The sequence below is a fragment of the Jaculus jaculus genome, chromosome 13 (assembly GCF_020740685.1).
Source record: "Jaculus jaculus isolate mJacJac1 chromosome 13, mJacJac1.mat.Y.cur, whole genome shotgun sequence".
NCBI classification, from domain to species: Eukaryota; Metazoa; Chordata; class Mammalia; order Rodentia; family Dipodidae; genus Jaculus; species Jaculus jaculus.
The window spans coordinates 74,231,046-74,247,581 of NC_059114.1; the positions used below are offsets into that span (position 1 = coordinate 74,231,046).

The 16,536-nt window shown below is 41.1% G+C and overlaps 1 protein-coding gene across 2 annotated transcripts in view; it reads left to right on the forward strand.

The window, feature by feature from the left end:
- Positions 1-8,031, forward strand: part of Zfr (zinc finger RNA binding protein) — a 92,191-nt gene extending 84,160 nt beyond the window's left edge. For both annotated transcript variants that reach the window (XM_045132428.1, XM_045132429.1), the window contains 3 exons: positions 178-289; positions 411-508; positions 6,509-8,031. In XM_045132428.1, the coding sequence (XP_044988363.1) occupies positions 178-289; positions 411-508; positions 6,509-6,688 (390 nt within the window). In that variant the 3' untranslated portion in view covers positions 6,689-8,031. The remainder of the gene's footprint in view (positions 1-177; positions 290-410; positions 509-6,508) is intronic.
- Positions 8,032-16,536: the final 8,505 nt, after the last annotated feature.

A 16,536-nucleotide genomic window follows, 5' to 3' on the forward strand; every position in this document is an offset into this window, starting at 1 on the left:
CTTGCTCAGTCTTTAAAATTTGTAATGACACTTCATCATTTTTTTTAAATAGGGTCTTTGCTGGGTTTAAAGGTGTATATCACCATGCCTGGCATAATTTATACTTCTTATGTGTCATACTGACTGTTTTCTTTGTTCTTCATGCTGTTAAACACATTTTTATGTTTTTATTCTTAGGCTATGGAGTTATTGGTAGAGAAAGCAATTAGTAGTGCTTCTAGTCCTCAGAGCCCTGGGGATGCCCTGAGAAGAGTATTTGAGTGCATTTCTTCAGGGATTATTCTAAAAGGCAAGTTTTATTTGTTTTTATTTAAGTAAAATTGAGTGTGTTTAGCACTTAGATCAGAACTCTATATTCCCAAGTCAATAATGCTACTGTTTTTATCTCCTATCTGGTATGATTATCATAGGGAGCCCTGGACTTCTAGATCCTTGTGAAAAGGATCCCTTTGATACCTTGGCAACAATGACTGATCAGCAACGTGAAGACATTACATCCAGTGCACAGGTAATAGAATTTCTAATCCCAAACTTGGTTGGATTGCTGCCCTATTAAGGTTTGGGTGTTTTATGATTGTGTCTTTAGGTGATTATTATTTTATAGTATAATATTCATTCTGCTTCTTCTTTAGTAAGCCTTTAGTAAGAGCAGATACTAAAAAGGCTTAAACTGGATTAAAACTTCATTTAATTATGGGGATGAGTGTAATTATTGTGTTGTTGGTTTTTTGGGGTTTTTTTTTTTGCTTGTTTATTTTTATTTGGGAGAAAGAGGCAGAGAAAGAGAATGGGCGCACCAGGGCCTCCAGCCTCTACAAACGAACTCCAGACATGTGTGCCCCCTTGTGCATCTGGCTAACATGGGTCCTGGGGAATTGAGCCTTGAACCTGGGTCCTTAGGCTTCACAGGCAGGCGCTTAACTGCTAAGCCATCTCTCCAGCCCAATTATTGTGTAATTTTGTGGCTGTGTCACATATACCACAAGAATACAATAATATTTTGTCTCTTTAAATGATTATATATTAGTAGTATCCAAAAAAACCTTGATCAAAAAATATACATAGCCAGGTGTGGTAGCACATGCCTTTTATTCCAGCACTCAGGAGGCAGAGGTAGGAGGATTGATGAGCATTCAAGGCCACTCTATAGTGAATTCCAGGTCAGTCTGGGCCAGAGCAACACCCTACCTTGAAATACAAAACACCATATATATATATATATATATAGTCTCAGGGTGGCCTCAAACTCATGGCAATCCTCCTACCTCTGCCTCCCAAGTACTGGGATTAAAGGCATATACCACCATGCCCAGCCAAAACAAAATTTTTTTAAAAATGTATCTTGAGGCCTGAAGCAATGGCTCAACAGTTAAAGGTGCTTGCCTGAAAAACCTGGCAGCCTGGGTTTGATTCCCCAGTAACCCCCTAAAGCCAGATGCACAAAAGTGATCCATGCATCTGAAGTTCAGTTGTAGTGGTAAAAGACCCTGGCATGCCCATCCATACCCCCCTCAAATAAATGCATTACAAAAATTAATAAAAGGACATCTCTTGCTTTTAATATATATCTTTTTGGTAGGGTTTTGCTCTAGTCCAGGCTGGCCTCATACTCAACAATGATCCTCTACCTTTGCCTCCCAGTGCTGGGATTAAACATGTGTGCCACATACCCGGCTTAAAACCATTTTCATGATTCAGAAATGTGCTAAGTAGAGAAAAAAATGATAGACTAGCTGTAAAGATTAATAGTTCACTCCAAGAGGTGATGGACTTAAGATCTTGGTTTGTTGCTGACAAGGATAATTTGGGATTTGAAAATGCCATGATCAAATCATTAAGCCAGAATATAATATAAAAACACTGTGAATAGAGAGTCAGATGTGGTAGCACATATCTTTAATCCCAGCACTTTGGAGGCAGAGGTAGGAGGAGTGCCGTGAGTTTGAGGCTACCCTGAGACTACATAGTGAATTCCAGGTCAGCCTGGGCTACAGTGAGACCCTACCTCAAAAGACCAAAAACAAAAAGCAAATAAAGGAGCCATGCGTGGTGTCGCACGCCCTTAATCCCGGCACTTGGGGAAGCAGAGGTAGGAGGATCACTGTGAGTTCAAGGTCAGTCTTGTCGAGAATGAGGCCCTACCTTGAAAAACCAAAATTGCCAAGAAAAAAATTTGGGGGGGGGGTTGCATTTCATTCATTACTTTTATTGAAAGGTATACCCCTTGGTCCCAATCAAAAGGTTAGTTAGGTTACCTCTCCTAACCCAAGAAAAGTTTTTTTGTTTTTTTTTAATTTTTAAATTTTTATTAACATTTTCTATGATTATAAAAAAATATCCCATGGTAATTCCCTCCCTCCCTACCTCCACACTTTCCCCTTTGAAATTCCATTCTCCATCATAGTACCTCCCCATTACAATCATTGTACTTACATATATACAATATCAACCTATTAAGTATCCTCCTCCCTTTCTTTCTCTTCCCTTTATGTCTCCTTTTTAATTTACTGGCCTCTGCTACCAAGTATTTTCCTTCTCACGCAGAAGCCCAATCATCTGTAGCTAGGATCCACATATAAGAGAGAACATGTGGCGCTTGGCTTTCTAGGCCTGGGTTACCTCACTTAGTATAATCCTTTCCAGGTCCATCCATTTTTCTGCAACTTTCATAGCTTCGTTTTTCTTTACCACTGAGTATAAATGTGCCACATCTTCATTATCCATTCATCAGTTGAGGGACATCTAGGCTGGTTCCATTTCCCAGCTATTATAAATTGAGCAGCAATAAACATGGTTGAGCATGTACTTCTAAGGAAATGAGATGAGTCCTTAGGATATATGCCGAGGAGTGCTATAGCTGGGTCATATGGTAGATCAATCTTCAGCTGTTTGAGGAACCTCCACACTGTTTTCCACAATGGCTGGACCAGATTGCATTCCCACCAGCAGTGTAGAAGGGTTCCTCTTTTTCCACATCCCCGCCAACATTTATGATCATTTGTTTTCATGATGGTGACCAATCTGACAGGAGTGAGATGGAATCTCGGTGTAGTTTTAATCTGCATTTCCCTGATGACTAGTGACGTAGAACATTTTTTTAGATGCTTATATGCCATTCGTACTTCTTCCTTTGAGAACTCTCTATTTAGCTCCATAGCCCATTTATTGATTGGCTTGTTTGATTCCTTATTATTTAACTTTTTGAGTTCTTTGTATATCCTAGATATTAATCCTCTATCAGATATATAGCTGGCGAAGATTTTTTCCCATTCTGTAGGTTGCCTCTTTGCTTTTTTCACTGTGTCATTTGCAGTGCAGAAGCTTTGTAATTTCATGAGGTCCCAGTGATTAATCTGTGGTTTTATTGCCTGAGCAATTGGGGTTGTATTCAGAAAGTCTTTGCCAAGACCAATATGTTGAAGGGTTTCCCCTACTTTTTCCTCTAGCAGTTTCAGAGTTTCAGGTCTGATGTTAAGGTCTTTAATCCATTTGGACTTAATTCTCGTGCATGGCGAGAGAGAAGAATCTATTTTCATCCTTCTGCAGATATATATCCAGTTTTCCAAACACCATTTGCTGACGAGGCTGTCTCTTCTCCAATGAGTATTTTTGGCATTTTTATCAAATATCAGGTGTCTATAGCTACTTGGGCTTACATCTGGGTCCTCTATTCTGTTCCACTGATCTACATGTCTGTTTTTGTGCCAGTACCATGCTGTTTTTGTTACTATGGCTCTGTAGTATAGGTTAACATCAGGTATGGTGATACCACCAGCCTTATTTTTGTTGCTCAGTATTATTTTAGATATTTAGATTCCAAATGAATTTTTGGATTGTTTTTTCTATTTCCATGAAGAAAGCCTTTGGAATTTTGATAGGGATTGCATTAAATGTGTAGATTGCTTTACGTAAGATTGCCATTTTCACAATATTGATTCTTCCAATCCAGGAACAAGGGATGTTTCTCCACTTTCTAGTGTCTTCTGCAATTTCTCGCATGAGTGTTTTAAAGTTCTCATTGTAGAGATTCTTTACTTCCTTGGTTAGGTTTATTTCAAGGTACTTGATTTTTTTTGATACAATTGTGAATGGGAGTGATTCTCTGATTTCATCCTCTGTGTGTTTGTTGTTAGCATATATGAAGGCTACTGATTTCTGTGTATTTATTTTGTATCCTGCTACATGGCTGTAGGTTTTGATCAGCTCTAACAGTTTGATAGTAGAGTCTTTAGGGTCCCCAAGAAAAGTTTTAACTACTAGATCTCAAAACATCCCAGCTAAGCGTGGCAGTGCCAGCCTTAGAACTTCAGAGGCTGAGGTAGGAGGATCATCTTACGCTACTGAATGAGGTCCAGGTCAGCCTGGGCTGGAATGACACCCTGCCTTGAAACAAAACAAAACAAAAATCCTACAAAACAACAAATAATATGCAGTATAGTTAGATACAAATAAACCTGTACACTGCAGGTACATAGAAGTGTCAACCATCCTATGTAAAGGAATTCATGTTTAATAAACCTGACATATCAGATGAGTGAAAAGGGGCAAATCACTGACAGTGCTATTGAGGTAGCTGGCTAAAGATCTGGGGTGTGGGGAACTGACTGTAAATTATATATAAAGGATTGAGGGCTGGGGAGATGGCTTAGCAGTTAAGGCATTTGCCTGCAAAGACTAAAGACCCAGGTTCTACTCCCCCAGTACCCACATAAGGTTGTGCATGAGTCTGGAGTTCATTTGCAGTGGCTGGAGGCCGTGGCTTGCGTGTGTGTGTGTGTGTGTGCCCACAGGCGCTGTCCCCCCCACCCCAAATGATGAAATACTAAATAAAGGACTGGGAGTGCTGGGGAGATGTCCCAGTGGTCAAAGGTGCCTGTTCTCTGAGCCTGTTGACTAGAATTCTGATCCCTAGCACCCATATATACCCATGCAGTGGAAGTAAATTAGAGGGTTGGAGAAATAGATGGCTTAACAGTTAAGGCACTTGCCTGCAAAGCCAAAGGACCCAGGTTCTATTCCCCAGTACCCACATAAGCCAGATGCATAAGGTGGCACATGTGTCTGGAGTTTGTTTACAGTGGCAGGAGTCCCTGGTACCCCATTCTCCCTCCCTCCTTCCCTCCCTCTTTCTCTCTTGCTCTCTCAAATATTTTTAAGTTACAAATAGTAATTTAGGGGGTTTTTTTACCTGTTGTACTTAATGAGAATTGTATCTACAGTATTCAGATGCAAAGCATGCTTGTATCATACATATATATTAACTTTTTTAAAGATTTATTTATTTATGAGAGAAGGGGAGTGAGAATGAGCACACCAGGGCCTCTAGCCCCTGCAAATGATCTCCAGACGCATGTGCCACCATGTGTGTCTGGCTTATGTGGGACCTGGATAATCAAATCAGTTCTTCGGCTTTTGCAGGCATGTGCCTTAACCGCCAAACCATCTCTCCAGCTGTATATTAGCTTTTTTGTTTTCCAAGGTAGGGTTTCACTGTAGCCCAGGCTGACCTGGAATTCACTACGTAGTCTCAGGGTGGCCTCGAACTCTCGGTGATCCTCCTACCTCTGCTTCCCGAGTGCTGGGATTAAAGGCGTGCGCCACCATACCCAGCCTATATTAACTTTTTTATTGCCACCTTCCATACATATAAACAATATGCCATGATAATTCCCTCCCTCCCATTCTCCCCCCTCAAATCCAGCCTCCACTGAGTCCCCTTCCAAACTAATCTTTTATTTTGATGTCATCTATTCTCCTACTATGAAGGTCTTATGTCAGGTAGCATCAGGCATTGTGAAGTCATGAATACCAAGGCACTTTGTATCTGGAAGATTACACTATAAGCAGTACTTTGCATAGTAACATTCTTTCCTTGGCCTGTTCCACAATGGACCCTTAGCTTGGAAGGTGTGATCGAGATGTCTCCATGCTGAACATTCCTCTAATGTTTCTTCTCCACACTATGGTGACTTTCAAGTCATCCCAGTGGTCATTTCTCTATACAGAAGCTTCTCTACAACCAGAAGTGATAGGGCTTGACATGGTGGCACACACCTTTAAATCTCAGTACTTGGGAGTCCAAGGTAGTAGGATCACAGCGAGTTTGAGGCTACCCTGAGATAGATTACAGAATGGATTCCAGGTCAGCCTAGGCTAGAGCAAGACCCTACCTTGAAGAAAATAAAAATAAAACTCCAAAAGTGAGAACAGCATTAATATTAAGACAGTTTTTTGTTTTTGTTTTTTCACAGCAGGGTCTCACACTAGCGCAGGCTGACCTAAAACAGCAGTCCTCCCACCTCTGCCTCCCAAGTGCTGGGATTGAAAGTGTGTGCCACCACGACCAATTTAGAAAAATACATTTTATTTCTGGTTGTGAAACCTAATTCATTCACAGTATTTCATTCTTAAACATGCTTTCTTTTCTCATTGTTACATAGGCAAGTAAACTTAACAATAATGTTTTGGTTTTTAAAGAAACGCTATTCTGTCTGTCTCTCTGTTACAGTTTGCACTGCGACTCCTTGCATTCCGCCAGATACACAAAGTTCTAGGCATGGATCCCTTACCCCAAATGAGCCAACGATTTAACATCCACAACAACAGGAAACGAAGAAGAGATAGTGATGGAGTTGATGGATTTGAAGCAGAAGGGAAAAAAGACAAAAAAGATTATGATAACTTTTAAAAAGTTTCTGTAAATCTTCAGTGTTAAAAACAGGTGCCGGTTTGTTGGCTGTTTTCCATTCATAATAATGTCTACTTTAAAAGTTTATCAAGAATTTAAAGAGTTTCATGGAAGAACCAAGTTTTTCCATGACATTAAAAACTTAATGTATAGTGCTAGGTATTATTTGAGTGGAAAAACACCAAAAAAAAAAAAGTTTGTGCTTCAACTAGGGGAAGAATAGTGATTCCATTTTTTCCCCCATTATTTCGGTTTTATTTACTGGTTGCCCTTATGCCCCATATTTTTGTGTCTTTTATTAAACTAGTGCATTGTGTTATTAAATCTTTACTGTATTTAATGCAGGATTTGTGCTTCAGTTGCTCTGTGTATTTTGATACTATTATTTAGAAATTTTGTTTGCTTTTGACACTAGTTGTAAGTTACTTTGTGTTATAGATGATATTCTTTACCCTTAATATTTTACAGCAGTACGTTTTTTTGTAACGTGAAACTGCAGATTTTTTTTTTTCTTTTTGTTACTCTGTATGTGAAGGATTACAACACAGAAAGTTATCCTGCCATTTGAGTGCTCAGAACTGAATGTTTCTGCAGATCTTGTGGCATTTGTCTATCTAGTGTGATATATAAATGTGTAATTAAAACAGATTTCTGTTAATCTAATCAAGTTTGCTGTTAGTTGTGCATTAGCAATATAAAAGCTAATATATACTATATGGTCTTGCAACAGTTTTAAACCTTTGCATAATTGATAAGACATGCATGACATTTTTGTTTTTACTAGACTTTTAAAATTAAAATTTTAGGTTTAACACGTAGATCTTTGTACAGTTGACTTTTTGACATAGCAAGGCCAAAAATAACTTTCTGAATATTTTTTTTCTTCGGTATAAGTTGAAAGGGCATTTTTCACACATAAGTGGGCTGTTATTTCCAAAAGAACTTTATCATTGTGCAACTAACAACAATAACCAGCCCTTAATTCAGGCGACACTTCCTTTTTGATGTGTGTGAGATTACTGTAGCAACTATTATTGTATAACACAGTTGGATGACTCCCCCCCACACACATCTCATCACCCAGATAATTTATAGGTCTATTAACAGTGAAATTAATAAAGTATTACTGATTTTTAAAAAGTAAGATAATCTAAGGGGAAAAAACAGAAAATTATTTGGTGAGGCCATCTTACATGCTTATGTCTTATACAAAAAGCTTAATATGCTAGCAGTGGTGTAATGCCAAGTTACAGCTGACTGTTGATGTACGTATGCTCTGGTACACAGATGTCATTTGTTGTCACAGCACTACAGTGAGATACATAAATAAAATCTTAAATTCATGTAATGACCTAATTGTATTATGTGTTAGAAGTTATAGGGCTGGGGAGATGGCTTAGCAGATAAGGTGCTTGTCTGCAAAGCCAAAGGACCCAAGTTCGATTCCTCAGTACCCACGTAAGCCAGATGCACAACATGGTGCATGCATCTGGAGTTCATTTGCAGTAGCTGGAGACCCTGGCATGCCCATTCTTTCTATATCTATATAAATATATATATATATATATCTGCCTCTTTCTCTCTCATAAATAAATAAAATTTTTTTAAAGAATTGATATTATAAACTACTTTTGCTTTGAAATTATTTTAAGCTTTAGTAAAATCATACTGAAATTTATTGTCTTACATATTGTTATCCCCGATAAATGGTTGTTATCTGATCACATAATTCTATGATTCACCACCATATTCGTTTATTTTGGGGTTTTTGTTTTGTTTTCTGAGGTAGAGTCTCACTCTAGCCAGGCCCTTGGCACACCCATTTATATTCTCTTTTTCCCCTCCATCCTGCTCTGAAAATATTTTTAAAATAAGACAGAATTTTTTTTTTAAAAAAGACCCTAGTATGGCTTGAATATGAATTGCCCCACCACAGGCTTGTGTTTTGGGCTACTTTGTTGGCAGCTGAGGGACTTTGGGGGAGTAATTGGATTATTAAGGCTCTGACTTCATAAATGTAATTAACACATTGGTGGTGTCATCACTGAGAGGTGATGGAAATGGAAACATTAGGAGGTGGGACCTAGTTGGGAGAAGGTTACTGGAAGTGTGACTTTGAAATTTTGTGTGTGTAAAGTGTGTGGTGTGTGCATGCATGTGTGTGCTAATGCACACACCCCACATGTGAATGTACAGAGGGCAGAGGAGAACATCAGCATCTTTTTGTTTAGCTCATCCACGAGTTTACCTGAGACAGTCTCGCTGAACCCACAACTACTGTTTTCAGTGAGACCGGCTGACTTGTGAACCCCAGCAATTTTTGATTCTCTACTCCCCATAGGACTGGGTTACAGACATGCATGGCTGCACCCGGGGATTATGTGGGGAGGGAACACATTATTTGCTTATTTTTTATTATTAGAATGGGTGCACCATGGCCTGTAGCCACTGCAAATGAACTCCAGACATATGTGCCAACATATACATCTGGCTCACATGGGACTTGGAGAATCAAACCTAGATTCTTGTGCTTTGGAGGCAAACACCTTAACCACGAAGCCATCTCTCCAGCCCTCAAAAGCACATTGTTAGTTAGGCCTGCACTTTTGTGCAGCAAGTACTTTTGCCCACCAAGCCTCCCCAGCCATGTAATTATGTTTTCTTTTTCTTTTTCTTTTTTATTTTAATTTAGTAGGGCTGGAGAGATGATTCAGCCATTAAATGTACTTCCTTGCTTAGCTTGCTGGTCTGCATTCAGTTCCCCAGCCTCCTAAAAAAGTAGATGGGCATTCATTTGCATCAACTAGAGATCCTATCACACCACACACAGAATTTAAAAGAATGTATGGGGCTGGAGAGATGACAGCAATTAAGGCACTTGCCTGCAAAGCCTAAGGACCCAGGTTTGATTTCCCAGAACTATGTAAGCCAGATGCACATGGCACACACGTCTGGAGTTCGGTTGCAATGGCTAGAGGCCCTGGCGTGCCCATTCTCTCTCCCCCGCTCTCAAAAAATTAAGTTTTCTTTTTTCTTTTTGTTTTTTTAAATTTAAGCCAGGCATGGTGGCACATGCCTTTAGTGCCAGCACTTGGGAAACAGAGACAGGATCACTGAGTTCAAGGCCAGCCTGGTACTACAGAGTTCCAATTCAGCCTGGACTACATTGAGACCCTGCCTCAAAAAAAAAAAAGCATGGTGGTGCACACCTTTAATCCCAGCATGTGGGAGGCAGAGGAAAGAGGTTAGCCATGAGTTCGAGGCCACTCTGAGACTACAGAGTAATTCCAGGTCAGAGTGGGCCAGAGTGAGACCCTACCTCAAGACTCCACCTCCCAAATTGCCACCAGCTGGGCACCTGAGGCTGTGGTTATGGAGCACATTTCACATTCGAGCCATCACAGGATTATGAGCTGAAAATAAAGCAAATATTTCATGCCTGCTGCAGTCAGGTTTGCATTGCTGTCAAAAAACACCTGACCAAGAGCAGCTTGGGGGGGGGGGTATTTTGGCCTCGAGGGGAAGCTCCATGATGGCAGGGGAAAACAATGGCATGAGCAGAGGGTGGACATCTCCTGGCCAACGTCAGGTGGATAACAACAGGGGAGTGTGCCAAACACTGGCAAGAGAAAGCTAGTTTTAACACCCATAGGCCTATCCCCAACAATGCACCGCCTCCAGGAGGCAATAATTCCCAAAATGCCATCAGCTGGAAACCTAGCATTCAGAACACCTAAGTTTATAGAAGACAACCTGAATCAAACCCACCTTTTTTTTTTTCTTTGTTTTTCTCACATCTTTCTTCCAGAGAAGAAAAACTTACGTCTCAAACAAAAAAAAGTGGGGGGGGGGAGGTTGCTGAGGCGATAGTTGGCTTAGCAGTTAAAGGCACTCATTTACAAAGCTTGTTGGTCCAGGTTTGATTCCCCAGAAACCACATGAAGCCAGATGCATGCATCGAGTTCATTTGCTGCAGCAGGAGGCCCTGTCCAGATAACTCTAAAAAGAAATATAGCCGGGCGTGGTGGTGTACACCTTCAAACCCAGTGCTCTGGAGGCAGAAGTAGGAGGATCACTAAGCTGGAGGCTAGCCTGGAACTACAGAGTGAGATCCAGGCTAGCTAGCCTGAGCTACACTGAGATCCTACCTAGAAAATGCTGAATAAGAAAGAGAAAGAAAGAAAAGAGGGGAAGGAGGGAGGGAGGACGAAAAGCAAAGAAAAATGGCTTGTAAGCTACCTACGTGAATCTAAATCTTGAACTAGTAATCTCATTTTTAATAATTTTATTTATTTGAGAGAAATAGGCAGGGAGAGAGAAAAAATGGCCACACCAGGGCCTTTGGCCACTGAAAACAAACTCCAGATGCATGCACCCTCTTGTGCATCTGGCTTATGTGGGTCCTGGGGAATCAGAGCTGGGTCCTTTGGCTTTGTAGGCAAGTGCCTTAACTGATAAGCCATCTCTACAGCCCCCCTTTTTACTATTGTTTCTTGACATATTTTTAAAAGGTTATACAGTTTTTTAATTTATTTATTAGAGAAAGAGGCAGACAGAATGAGTGTGCCAGGGTTTCCAGCCACTGCAAATGAACGTCAGATGTATGTGCCACTTTGGGCGTGGGAATCCTGTGGCGTGTAGCTCCCGAACACTTTTTGTCCTGCAACTTCACCTTCAGGCATCCCACACAGTCCTTAGCGTCGTCTCCAAGCACACCATGCCATCCCTGAGTTCACTGGGAAGCAAGTGAGATACAGCATGAGATGACCGTTGCAGCCATACCCAAGAATAAAGGTAAAAGACTTAGAGGTAAGAATGAAAATCAAGAGGTGGAGTTCATGGGCTGGAGAGATGGCTCAGTGGTTAAGCGCTTGCCTGTGAAGCCTAAGGACCCCAGTTCAAGGCTCGAATCCCCAGGACCCACGTTAGCCAGATGCCAAGAGGGCGCATGTGTCTGGAGTTTGTTTGCAGTGGCTGGAGGCCCTGGCACACCCATTCTCTCTCTCTCTGCCTCTTTGTCACTCTCAGAATAAGTAAATAAATAAATAAAGAGTTGATGTGCAAGAATAGGCTCATGTTGGCCCAGTGTGGTGCGCACACCTTTAATCCCAGCACTCGGGAGGCAGAGGTAGGAGGACTGTTGGGAGTTCAAATACCCTGAGACTCCATAAGTGAATTCCAGGTCAGCCTGGGCTAGAGCGAGACCCTACCTTGAAAAACCAAAATTAATAAAATAATTGATTGGTTCAGGTAATCCAAATGATGATAACAAAATTCAATTTGATGACCTTGGAGATGAAGAAGACATTGATGATACCAAGAGAGAACTCAGCATTTTACATTCCAGTCTTTCTGAAACCTGTCTACAAGTTTGGAATCTGGCTAGAGACCTCAAGAAAAAGTTTTTGCTCACATGATTGTAATTTGTTGAGGCAGAGTTATTTGTTACTAAAGTCACATCTTTTAAAAGTGTTAATGCTGAACTTTTTTTATTTTAAGGTAGGGTTTCATTCTACTTTTGGCTGACCTAGAATTCACTATGTAGTCTCAGGGTGGCTTCGAACTCATGGCGATCCTCCTACCTCTGCCTCCCCAAGTGCTGGGATTAAAGGTGTGTGCCACCAAGCCCAGCCTGATGTGTTTTTTTCTTAATAGTGTGCCAGGTCCTCTAGCCACTGCAAAAGAACTCCAGGGCTGGAGAGATGGCTTACTGGTTAAGCACTTGCCTGTGAAGCCTAAGGACCCCGGTTTGAGGCTCAGTTCCCCAGGACCCACGTAAGCCAGATGCACAAGGTGGGGCATGCATCTGGAGTTCATTTGTAGTGGCTGGAGGCCCTAGCACAGCCATTCTCTGTATACCTATCTGCCTCTTTCTATCACTCTCAAATAAATAAATAAAATTAAAAAAAAAAAAAAACTCCAGATGCCACCAGGTGCATCTGGATTATATAGGTTCTGGGGAATTGAATCTGGGTCCTTAGGCTTCACAGGTGAGTGCCTTAACCACTAAGCCATCTCTCTAGCCCCCTGAATGTTTGATCTTTTCATAGTATCCCAAATGTCTTGAAATTCCCATTTGTACCTGTTAGTTGGTATTTCTGTTTGTTGGACTGTATTAGATCTGCCACCTGGTCTTCTAGTTTAGATATTCTGTTCTCTCCTTCATCCATTCTAGTGGTGAGACTTTCTACAGCGTTTTCTATTTGACTTACTCTGCTTTTCATTTCTAATATTTCTGACTGGTATTGTTTCCTTATTTCTTTTTTAATATTTATTTATTTGAGAGCGACAGAGAGAGAAAGGCAGATAGAGAGAGAGAGAGAGAATGGGCATTTCAGGGCCTCCAGCCACTGCAGACGAACTCCAGATGCGTGCGGCCCCTTGTGCATCTGGTTAACGTGGGTCCTGGGGAATCCAGCCTCGAACCAGGGTCCTTAGGCTTCATAGGCAAGCGCTTAACAGCTAAGCCATCTCTCCAGCCCTGTTTCCTTATTTTTATTTCCTTACTCATGTCTTGTATTGACCTCCTTATTTCATGAAGTTGGTTTCCTGTGTTCCCCTTCAGGAGTTTATTTTCTTCTCTGATTCCTTTGAGTATAGACACAATCATTTATTTAAAAAATCTTTGACAGGCAATTCATCTGAAACAGTCTCACTGGAGATCATTTCTGATGATTTATAATTTTGGGTGGGATTGTATTGTCCTGATTCTTTGTGTTTCTTGTATTATAATGTAGAGATTTTTTGCATCTTGAGTTAATTTGATACTTGGATTTTCTAATTATCTGCAGTATTCTTAGTCATGTAAATCTGACTTTATATATCTTCAGTGTAGGAGCTTAAGGTGCCAGGTATGGCTCTTATGTTACAAGAAAACAACAAACGTGACCCCAGGTATTGAGTTTACCTGTTATTCAAGTAGTATAGTAGACTGGGTGGAACAATTTACTGGGAAATTCTAAAATTCAACTGAACAGTGTACACATTCAATCCAAACCAGCACAGAGTATTTATGCAAGAGTGGTGATTAAAACAAACAGATAGTCTAATAATTGCCAAAGTCCCTAAGGATGTGTGCTGCCCCACCCTTAACGCTGTCAACCGGCAAGTTGAGATTTCTGGTCTGAAATGGGCTCCAGGGGCCAAGTCAAACCCTACCCCCAGAAATGACAGAAGAAAAACACAAAGACCCTATGAATCAGAAAACTTTAAAAGCAATAACAGTAACCCCCAAAATACAGCTTATTTCAGAAGGGTAAAGCCAACCAGGAATATGTAACACATAACCTGCCCTGACATGGAAAGAGAGATCAGCACTTCCAGTACAGGCCTATGAACCTGGCTTTGGTTAAGAAGCTCCTGTGGAAGCCTAAGAACTCATGTTAGAATCTCCAGGTCCCACATAGAGCCAGATGTAGTGATGCAAGTGTGCAATTCTACACATGCCCACAAGGGGGCGCGTGCATCTGGCGTTTGTTCACAGTGGCTGAAAGGCCCTGGCGCCCCCCATTCTCTCTTTCTGCCTCTTTCTCTCTCAAAAATAAAATAATTAAAAAATAAAAAATAAAAAAAAAGAAGAAGAAGAAGCTCCTGTGACCTTTTGGGATGGCTTCCAATCTCACCCACTGTGAGTACTCACCTCGATCCCTCTCTGTTGCGCTGTGCACCTAGTGGTTCTGATCGGCTGTGCTGAATGCTGTGTGTCCAGGGGGGATGAGTTCTCCGGAGGTGCACGAGGTTCATGGCACTGACGGTTGAGAGATGGGAGACTGTGAAGGATGCCTGGAGTTGTTCCTGAGTTGCCCAGCCGGTCCCCGCTGACTTCATCGTCAGGTGTCCTTCACTTTCGAGGGGGCTGATGTTAGTGGAAAATCCCTCCAGCTGCTTTCTGCTCCTGCAGCTCTATCCTGGCCAGGTGGGTGGGTGTGTGCACAGACTGGGGTCGCTGGGGCCTTGGCAGGATTCTGGCCAGCTTCCTCCTCTCTGGAAGGTCTTAGTCTCTCCTGCTTCTTAGCTGTGGTTGATAATAACTTATACATCTTCACTTTTTGGTAAAAGATTGTATTTTGCTGCTTTTCTGCTTATTTCCCTCCCTGAGCTGCTTTGACGTGACTCCTATACCACCATCTTACCCAGAAGTCACCTAATATTTTAAGTCATTGTTACTTAATCATTTAAAAAGGTATTATGGACCCTTTTAAGGCTAAACTGAGCCAGGTGTGGTGGCGCACGCCCTTAATCCCAGCAGTTGGGAGGCAATGGTTGGAAGAGCCCCATGAGTTCAAGACCAACCTGAGACTACAGAGTGAATGCCAGGTCAGCCTGGGCTAGAGTGAGCCCCTACCTCAAGAAAACAAACAAACAGGGCTGAAGGGATGGCTTAGGGGTTAAGGCGTTTGCAAAAAAGGACCCAGGTTCAATTCCCCAGGACCCATGTTAGCCAGCTGCACAAGGGGGCGCACATGTCTGGAGAACATTTGCAGTGGCTGGAGGCCCTGGAGCGCCCATTCTCTCTCTCTCTCCCTCATTGTCAAATAAATAAATAAAAGGAAATCATTTAAAAAACAAACAAAAAGGATAAACAGAAACATGCCGAAGGATAAACTATAAAATATGTGGCACCATACCTCAAAAAACTATAAAACAAAACAAACAAGCAAAAGAAATTGGCAAACAGAATACAAGAATATATCAGAAAGATCATTTACCCTAACCCCTGGTGCACTCATTTTTTCTCTCTCCCTGCCTATTTCTGTATCTCTCTCTCAAATTTATAAATAAAAATAAAATATTTTTTAAAGGATACAGTTTGGAAAGGAAGAGATCAAGTTAACATTATTTATAAATGATATGATTGTATATAAGGGACCCTAAAGATCCTACAGCAAACTGTTAGAACTGATAAATACTTATTGCAATGTAGCAAGATACAAAGTAAACACACAGAAATAAGTAGTCTTTCTAGATGCTAACAATTCCCATCAAAATTCCAATGACAGCTGGGTGTGGTGGCACACGCCTTTAATCTCAGCACTTGGGAGGCAGAGGTAGAAGAATCGCTATGAGTTCAAGGCCACCCTGTGACTACGTAGTGAGTTCCAGGTCAGCCTGGGCCAGAATGAGACCCTACCTCAAAAAATGAAAAAATTCCAATGACATTCTTCACAGAAATAGAGAAAACAATCCAAAAATTAACTTGGAAGCACAAAATCCTCAAATATCTAAAAAAATTTTGAGCAACAAAAATAAGGCTGGTGGTATCACCATACTGGATTTTAGCCCATATTACAGAGCCACAGTAACAAAAATAGCATGGTGCTGGCACAAAAACAGACATTGTAGATCAATGGACGAGAATAGAGGACCAAATGAAAGTCCAGGTAGCTACAGCCACCTGATCTTTGACAAAAATGCAAAAAATGCTTTTTGGAGAAGAGACAGCCTCCCCTCAATAAATGGTGCTGGGAAAACTGGACATATATCTGTAGAAGGATGAAAATAAATCCTTCTCTCTCTCCATGCACAAGAATTAAGTCCAAATGGATCAAAGTCCTTATTATCAGACTTGAAACTCTGAAACTGCTAGATGAAAAAGTAGCGGAAAGCTTTCAACAAATTGGTCTTGGCAAAGACTTTCTGAATATAAGCCCACTTGCCCAGGAAATAAACCACTGATCAACCGCTGGGATCTTAGAAATTTGCAAAGCTTTTATATAGCAAAGGACACCATGAATAGAGCAAAGAGGCAACCTACAGAATGGGAAAGAATCTTTGCCAGCTACACATCTGACAGAGGATTAATATCTGGAATATACAAAGAACTCAAAAAACTACACGATAATAAATCA